This window comes from Muscardinus avellanarius, assembly GCF_963383645.1.
Source record: "Muscardinus avellanarius genome assembly, chromosome: 11".
Taxonomy (NCBI): Eukaryota; Metazoa; Chordata; class Mammalia; order Rodentia; family Gliridae; genus Muscardinus; species Muscardinus avellanarius.
Window position 1 is genome coordinate 77,811,958 of NC_137797.1, and position 9,699 is coordinate 77,821,656.

Sequence of the window (9,699 nt, forward strand, 5' to 3'; positions counted from 1 at the left end):
GCCTCCCAAGCGCGGGGATTACAAGTGTGCGCCACCACGCCTGGCTTTATTGGAAATGATTAAAAATAATTATGAAAGATTTAATAACATTAGAAAATGTTGCCCACAAAAAGAGACCACGTAGCTTACAAATGCATTAATACACTGAATTCAACTTTTATAAATGAGAGGCATGTTGGCATAGTGATTAAAAGCAAAAATATTAATAAGACATCCCTCCCCCCCATTGTGAAACCTTGTTTCTGCTACTTACAACATTGGAAAAGTTATTTATTTATTTTGCATATATTCTTTTTTTAATTGGTGTACTGTAGTCATATACCTTAATGAGGCACAAGATGGTAGAGGTATACATGTACACATCACTCATTTAACCCTTCCTTCTTTCCTTTCTTTCTATTTATTTGTTTAATTCATTTTTGGTACTAGGAACTGAACCTAGGGTCTTCTGCCTCTAAGCTATACCCCCAACCGTATTTATTTTTGAAGTACTGGGGATGGAACCCAGGGCTACCTTGGAGCTACACACCAAGCTCTATTTCTTATTATTTTTTTTGAAACAGGGTCTCACTGAGTTGCAAAGGGCATCACTAAGTAGCTGAGGTTGTCTGAGAACCATGATTCTCCTGTCTCAGCCTACCAAATGCTGGGATTACAAGTGTGCACCACCATGCCCGGATTCCAAGCCCTGTATTTTATTCTTTAATTTGAAACAGGGTCTCACTGAGTTGATGAGGATCTCATTAAGTTGCTGAGGCTGGCTGAGAACCTGTGATCCTCTTTTCTCAGCCTCCCAAGTACTGGGATTATAGGCGTGCCCGGCAGGATGCAATTTTTTAAGAGAACATGTTTTAGCTTTATTTCATAAAATAAATTATATCCTGAGAATGCAATCATAAAATTAATTATATAAATTATTAAATTCTAGCTTCTTTTAAATGTTGAGTAGCTATAAGAAAGTGTGAAAGCATTAAAATGGGCAATCTTTATTTTCTTTGCCTGTAGATGGCACTGTAATTTTAGCTATATTGTGTATTTATATAATAAGTGCTATATAGCTGTGTATGAAGAAAAGGTCACTGTTTATTTCAGATTACTAAAATCTAATCAGATATCATTTGTTTTATATACCTATAATATTGCCATGATAATATTTTCCGCTTAGGGACTGTATCAGTGTACTTTGGACATACTTATGACCAGTCACTCAGGTTTTTAGTTTTTATGAGACATTTCAGATCTTTATAAGCATGATCTTTGGTTTAGTTTTAATTTTCAAAGTTACATTTGAAACCAAATAATAATGCCTGCGGACTAGTAAGGTGAAGCAATTTTGAGCTCTTTGTAAAGATAAAAGCATCTGGACTTTTTGTGAGCTGTAATAAACTGAAAGTTACTTGTAATTTTTGACCCAATGACATTTACTTAATTTGTCTTATAGTACTGTATAGCCATGTATGAAGAAACATCTTATTTTATTCATATGCCTAACCTAAGGGGATATATTTTTCTCTGATTTTGCAGATTAGAAATGTATCTGAGTATTTTATTGAACTTTTTAAAGTCAAATAAGATAATTTATGGTTGAGTTAAGATAGTATATGGTTGGTAGATCACTACTATTTCATCTACCCAATATTTGTCTTCTGAAAACTTTTGTGGATAATAACTTCCATTTGTACTTGGCATTGCCTGCCATTAGTTAATAGAGATATTGGGGCATGTCTTGAAAAAAAAAAAGGATTCCTTTTTAGATTCTGTGACTAAAATATAAAATATAAGTAAAAGATATTTCAGGGAATTTCCAAGTTGTTTTGGGATACTTAACAAGATATTTTAGGATTCATATCATAGTGGTGTGCAAAATCATTACAGGTCTTTAGGAGTTATTTTATTGATTTATTGATTGATTTTTGTGGTACTGGGGGTGGAACCCAGAGGCATTCTAACTCTGAACAACACCCCCAGACCTATTTTTTATTCTTTATTTTGAAACAAAGGGCCTCACTGAGTAGCTGAGGCTGGCCGCGAACCATGATCCTCCTGTCTCAGCCTCTCAAACGCTGGAATTATGAGCATGTGCCACCATGCCCACTCCTAGGGAGTTACTATAGATGGCAACTCAGCCTAATATTAAATATCAGTGAAAAAGCATGATGAGGAATTTGCTCATTTCTTTTAGTCTTCTCATCAGTCTTTCTGCTTAAGAAAGAAGAAAACTGATTAAAACTAGTTTACATATATCACTAATGCTTTAGTTTACTTTTTAAGCAGAAACAGAGGCCTCACACTCAGGAATATCAACAAGTAACAATATATAACTAGAATTTATTAAATTTGTTTTGATTTTTTGAATCTATTTTTCCATTTACCATGTATTTATGGCAGATAATTCTGATTTCCCACTTATGTGATGATACTATGCTTCCTTTGGAATTAAATTTAATTTTAAAACGTGAAAATCAATTGGAAGGTATTAAGTAGATAATAGTATAGTATAGCAATAATTATGATAGTAAGAAATACTGACATAATTGAGAATTCCTGGACTACTTGATTTTAAATAATCAATTGGATTTCTATGTTGTGGTGTTTTCCTAATTGAAGTGATGTTAATTACCATTTTTTCAGTGTTGGATAGCCTTCTGTCAAGCAGTTACAAAAAATGTACAATGGATAGAACTGTTAATGATCACATGTGCCATATCTTAAATTAAGTTTTATTCTTTATTTTTAAAACAGGGTCTTACTAAGTTGCAGAGGACCTCACTAAATAGCTGAGGCTGTCCATGAACTGCAATCCTCCAGTCTCAGCCTCCCAAATGCTGGGATTACAAGTGTGCGCCACCACGTCCAACTCATATCTTAAAATTTTACTGATAAGAGATTCGTGTTAGATAATCGTATGAAGCATAAAGAACGCTATCTAATACCTAGTAAATTATCAGTAAATTCCAGCTGGTATTCTTGTAGTTAATACTACTTTTCTCTGCTTTCTGATAAAAATTTTACAATAAAGTATTGAATGACTTTCCATTGAGATCCAATTTATCTTGTAGCATAAAGCAATTAAAATTTATATTTTTAGAGATTTTTAAAAGTGGAAATAAGTATCTCTAAATCTGGGGGTTCAGCAGTTCATTCAAGTTAAGATCTTTAAGAATTATTTACCTGGACTTGGTGGCTCACACCTAAAATCCTAGTAGTTGGGAGGCTGAGACATAGAATTGCAGGTTTGCAAACAGTCTCAGCAAGTAGTAAGACTCATCAACTTAGTGAGATCCTGTTTCAGAAAAATAAAGTAGGGCTGAGGGTATAGCTCATAGACAGAATGACTCTGGGTTCAGTCCCCCTTGCTAAAAAAAAAAAAAAATAGAGTGTCTGCAGGGGAGGCCACTGCGGGGAAAATGGCAGAAGGGCAGGCGGGAACCGGCTGGAGCCGCTGGAGTAATGGAGGGGAAAGTTCCAATCGCAGCGCTGAGAAGCGATCAGCTGAAGAAGCAGCTGCAGACCTCCCAACAAAACCTACAAAGATCTCCAAGTCTGGATTTGCCATAGGTAGTCAGACAACAAAGAAAGCATCAGCCATATCCATCAAACTTGGATCAAGTAAGCCTAAAGAAACTGTTCCGGCTCTTGCTCCAAAAACCCTATCAGTAGCAGCAGCTTTTTTTTTTTTTTTTTTTTTTTTTTTTTTTTTTTTTTTTTTTTTTTTTGTGGTACTGGGGTTCCTGGAAGCCCTTATACCTTTGGGGCTACACTCCCAGACTATATATATATATATATATATATATATATATATATATATATATATATATATATCTTTTTTTTTTTTTTTTTTAATTTGGAAACAGGGTCTTTTAAGCCAGAGAGGCTGGCTCCGAACCAGCGCGATCCTCCTGTCTCTGCCTCCCAAGCGCGGGGATTACAAGCGTGCGCCACTACGCCCGGCTCAGTAGCAGCATCTTTTAAGGAAGATGAAGATAGTGAACCAGAGGAAATGCCTCCAGGAGCAAAGATGAGGATGAAGAATATTGGAAGAGATGCACCAACATCAGCTGGACCAAACTTCTTCAGTAAAGGAAAGCATGGATTTTCTGATAACCAGAAGCTATGGGAACAAAATATAAAATTTCATCTTGGAAATGTACATGACCAAGACAATTAAATGATGTGTTTTGAAATTGGGGTGTGGGGTATAAAGTTAAAAGGAACAGTTTCCTTTTATAAAGAATGGTATATCTTTGGAGCCACCTTTTTTTTTTTTTTCTTTTTCTTTTTCTTTTTTAAGATTGAGTGGTACATGCCGGGTGTGTTGGCACACGCTTGTAATCCCTGCGCTTGGGAGGCAGAGACAGGAGGATCACGCAGGTTCGAACCCAGACTCGCTGGCTTAAGAGACCCTGTTTTCAAATAAAATATAAAAAATTGGTCTGGGAGTGTATGGTTCCATCCCCAGTACCACCACCACCAAAATAATAAAAAAAAAGGTTGAGTGGTACACTAATAAATGAGTTTGAAATTAGAGGTAATTTATGTTTTATATACAGATTTCAAGACATTTGCTAATTTTGTAGTTTCATGTGATTAGTTTCCAAAGGTTGCAGATAAAAAAGAAGTCAGAAATGGTACCATTTTAAGAATTGCATATTTTTTAGACACAATTATTAGCACATTAGGAGGGAAGCAAAAAGTTGTCTATTTTAACTGTAAGTTACTTTCCTAACTTACCTCCCTCATTTCTAACCTATCTGACTCCCAGGAACAGCCTTATAGAGAAAGAGGGAGTATTGTATTGAGGGGAAAACTGAAAGTAAATTTAGATGAAATTAAAATACAGTTCTTTTTTTTCTTATGAGCATTTGTTTTGTTTGAAGTCATCATATACTAGGTATTGCATTGCTATCAGTGGATACAGATGCTTAGATCTTTAAAAGTGGTTTTTAATTTAATTTTTATGAAAAGTATCGAGTATTTGAAATAGCCCACTTCACTTAATGGGTCTTGTCTATCTTCATTAGTCTTCAAAGAACAGCCATTTGCTACCAAAGCAAATCAGTATTTTGAATATGCTTCTTGGTTTTTATTAGCCAGTTCCTGTAAGCATTTCCACAGAACGTGCGGCAAATCCTAAGGAAACTATTTCTTTTTTTTTTTTTTTTTTTTTTTTTTTTTTTTTTTTGGTGGTACTGGGGTTCCTGGAAGCCCTTGTACCTCCGGGCTACACTCCCAGACCTATTTTTACATTTTTATTTGGAAACAGGGTCTCCTAAGCCAGCGCGCGGGGCTGGCTTCGAACCTGCGCGATCCTCCTGTTTCTGCCTCCCAAGCACAGGGATTACAAGCGTGCGCCACCACGCCCGGCGAAACTATTTCTTTTAAAATACAAACCACCACCAAAAAATTAAATGTACATATTGTTAAGTATTTGGCTGGGTTTTATTTTAAAAAAGATATAAGCACCAAAAAAATTGACATTGTATGAAGACAAAAGAGGATGCACTTTCTGTAACTTTGTCAAAGCATTTAAGTTACTAACTTGTTAAATCCAATTTAAATGAGCTCATTTCAGTATTTTTGTTTAGTACAATTATATGGTTTATTTTGAGTATGTACATACTGATCAGTATCCTCTCAAAAGCACATTTTAGGTATTGAAAATAGAAGGAAAGAAAAACACATCTTCAAACACATTTTATGGAATCTCATCACATATACCATGTTAGATTTGTGTATTGCCATGTGTTTGTTTTGTATTTTTGTATTGTATATGGACTTTTTAAAAAATGTGACAGTTAAACATATCTTTAAAAGCAGTCACTGACCTGAAACATGGCATAATGATTTTCTTAAACTCCTACAATGTTAAATTTGGAGCCAGCTTCAGCCTTTGTGATTGGTGATAATTGCTCACTGTGCTCTTTTAAGAGATCATAACTCCAGAGAAGCAGCCTGTGTATGTTCCTAACACTTGTTCACTTACATTTAAGTTTAGATAAGCCCCAAGTAAAACAATGGAAATGTATATAGAACTATTAGTTCTTACATGATTTAATTATATCAAGATACATGAACTTAACATTCTTTTATGTAGGCAAACTATCCATTTTTGTCCATTTTACTGTTTGTTGAAATAACATCCTTCTCCTACATATTCTTTTCTTGACCCAAATGAAATAATAAGATGAGGTCAAGATTAGGAGAGATAAATGACTGAGATGATTATCTTTACTAAAATACCAATAAATTTTGTCAAACTAAAAAAAAAAAAAAAAAGAATTACTTAGGCCAGTGTTCCCCAACATTTCTTACTTTAATCGTTTACAGACCAAAAAGAGTATGAAACTTAACATAGAGCCGGGTGTGGTGGCGCATTGTTGTAGTCCCAGTACTTGGGAGGCTGAGACAGGAGGATCACAGGTTCGCTGCCAGCCTCAGCTACTCAGGCCCTCCACAACTTAGTGAGACCTTGTTTCAAAATAAAGAATAAAAAGTAGGGCTGGGAGTATAGCTCGGAGGTAGAATGCTTCTGGGTTCAATCCTCTGTACAATAAATAAATAAATAAATAAATAGGTCTGGTGGTGTAGCTTGGAGGTTGAATGAACCTGGGTTTGATCCCCAGTACCACACACACACACACACACACACACACACACACACACACACACAAAGAAACTTTGCATAAACCTAAGTTTTCTTGTATTAATGGAAGGGTAGGAAAGACGGTTGGAGGAAGGTAAGAAAACAAGACCTTAAAAATCATGAAGACTACTTATGTTTCAGAGAATGGAAAGTAAGAGAATTGATGGATTATCATTGCATTTGTTCAGAATGGTCCTGGTAGCCTATGCCATAATATTGCTAGGGAGAGAAGTCTATGCATTATACATTTGAATGGTACTAATGGAAGCTAATATAAGTACTGTAGTTTAAAATTTAGTGCTGTGTTGTAGGTCTTGCTTTCAAATATTTGGTAGAACCTGTCTTAGTGATAGCTTAATACCTTATGGTACTACTTTAATCTAGTTTTGTTAGCCTTCTCTGCTTTATGTATTTTTATAGGCCATATAGCAGTGCCAAATACAGCACAATAATTACAAATATTTGAGTGACCCAAATTAAAGGTACTCTTCAATCTGCAGTGAGAACAACCAAAATATGATGCCTTTGAGAAACTAACAATACTATATCCTAGACCTTTTTATTTTATTTGAAATACCACCTGCAAAAGAATATGTAGACTAAATGGCAAAGAGAAAAAGAAGTAGCATCCTTATATTTCACTTATGGCTCACTAGATGACCAATAATATCTTGCTGACCTCTCAGCATCCAATCTTAAATCCTTAAATGATACTAATACTAGCGTTTCTAAGCATTTGAGATCACCTCTTAAAATGTGCTTTGAACTATTCAGTCTAAACACAGCTGCTTTCTAAAAATCTACCAGTTTAAATGGGAAATGGTGTTAGTGGAATTAATTTTGTGTAGTTTCAATGTGGGTTGTCAGGAATAACTTTAAGTGGAGGAAATGACTCTAATCTTAAGCAATTTATTTTCTCAGTAACTTTGAAGCAGGAGTTAATTTATTCTGCTCATGTACATAGACCCCCCTCTTACTAAAGAAATATTTTACTTATGAGAAGTCAGGATAGCAATGAGATCACTTTAATTCAGATATTGATAATATTAAAAATTATAAAATATTACATTATTTTAGTTATAAGTCTTAATAAATATCCAACTCAGCTAGCAATGGACAAATAAAATCCATGTTGCATGGAGGAAATTTAGCCATAAAGGCAGAACAAGAGCTATTCAGTTGCTTTAAAAAAGAAGAGATCAAAGAGCTGGTCACTCCTTAACTAAGGATATTTGGGTAGCAAGATGGGGTGGAGAATGGAAGGTTATGCTTTTATACCAAGCCACTCTTTTCTAATAAGCCTTACTGACATTTTCTTAGATTGGTTAAGTCAGGATTCTGGGTTTTTCACTACAGTAGGGTTTTAATCTTAGCTGATTGTTACCACCTTTTCCTCCGGTAATAAAGGTCTAGTGTTCTTTTCTAAAAAGGGAAGATGATGATTCTTTCTCTGAAAACTTTTATAGTTCCCTTAAGTTATAATAAAATTGATTGTTTGCATATGATTTTAAAGAGGGAACTAATTTTAATTGTATTTCTCCATGATATATCTTAAGGAAATCCAATAAATTTTTATACTATGTAAATAATAATAATGCAGTTTTCACATTGAAAAAAAACTTATCCTAACTACAGAAAGCATTGTCCCAGTGCATGTAATTTCATAGTGAATCATTTGATGACTATGTTTTCTATGTTCATAGTTTTTCTCCTTTCAATTGTAATATTTTTCCAAATGGGTGGCCTCTCTTTTTCTCACTCTAGCTAGTCTGCTTTCTATACTAGTGCCAGTTATTTTCCTAAAAGTAGAAAATCTTATTCTGCCATTGTTTTTGGACTATGTTTCAATAGCTTTCTAGTATCTATGTAATAATATATTCGTTTTTTCCATAATAATTTTTAATAATATTATATATTAATATATTGATAATATTGAATAATATTAAATAATGATAATTTAATATTACTAAAATAATATTTTAATTTTATTCCATAATTTTTATGGAAAAATCTGAACTCAACATAGCACATGCCTGTAGAGTGCAGTCCCAGATCATCTTTTCAATGCCATCTGCTGCTACTACACAGAACATACCCTTTGTTTCAACTATTTGCTTCTTCTCAAATATAGCAATACTTCCCATGCTATACACTCTAAATTTCCATTCCTAATGTGTGGAGCTTCTCATTTACTTGTAAATAAGTGCCTTGTGGGAGATTCAAAATGGCGACTGTGGGACACAGCACTTCTCAGTAGTAAATAAAGTTCAACTTCCGAGAAAGCAGTGTCTTAACCAACAAAATAAATACATCTCACAAACCAAAATTGATCCAGGAGCCTCGGGGAAAGATATCCAGAAACCCTGAACTGTGGAAGAAAAGGAAAAAAAAAAAAAAAAAAAGGTCGAGTATTGGACCCGCTGCAACCATAGGCTGGGGACCCAAACGTGAGTCCGGGGACCTGACTTACACCAAGAGGAAAATTCCCTTGGGGACCCAGGCTGCCAGCGAACTGAGCCACCTCCTCGATGGACCGTCCTCCGCCGGTAAGCCACCTCCACGCCAGACCGCCAGCCACGGGTAAGCTGCCCCAGCCCCAGGAGGCTCGAGCTCCGCTCACCCTGCACCCCTTCCAGCACCAGCCAAGAGCGAGCACTTTTTCAGCAGCTGCAGCTGAGATCCAGCGTAGGCTACATCACAGACCCAAAGACCTAATCTATGCAGCCCCATCCAGAGGATCTGAGGCCCAGCCACGAGAGGGTGCGGCCCAGCCCAACTTACCTCCCCAAACGGACTCAGACTACTGCAGAAGAGACCCAGGAATTCTGACTTGCGAGAGTCTCCGCAACATCCACAAAAGGTGCCATTTTGAGCTGCCGACCCAAAAAGGGTTTGGGGGAAGGGCAACACTGGCAGCCCTGTGAACTAAGAGTCTGAAAGTGTTCATAGAACTTTAACATACCAATCTACAAGAGAAGCCGAACCCCTGAGCAGCACAGTTGGTGCAACAGAAGAGGCACCCACAGAGACACTGGGAGACCTACAGGAAGGATCCC

The 9,699-nt window shown here is 35.9% G+C and overlaps 1 protein-coding gene across 1 annotated transcript; it reads left to right on the forward strand.

The window, feature by feature from the left end:
* Nucleotides 1–3,407: 3,407 nt before the first annotated feature.
* Nucleotides 3,408–4,363, forward strand: LOC308269550 (PEST proteolytic signal-containing nuclear protein-like; the record flags this gene model as incomplete). Its single annotated transcript, XM_080704908.1, has 2 exons — nucleotides 3,408–3,656; nucleotides 3,956–4,363. The coding sequence occupies 2 exons, from the start codon at nucleotides 3,408–3,410 to the stop codon at nucleotides 4,166–4,168; spliced, it is 462 nt and encodes a 153-aa protein (XP_080561034.1). The 3' UTR covers nucleotides 4,169–4,363.
* Between the last annotated feature and the right edge of the window lie 5,336 nt (nucleotides 4,364–9,699).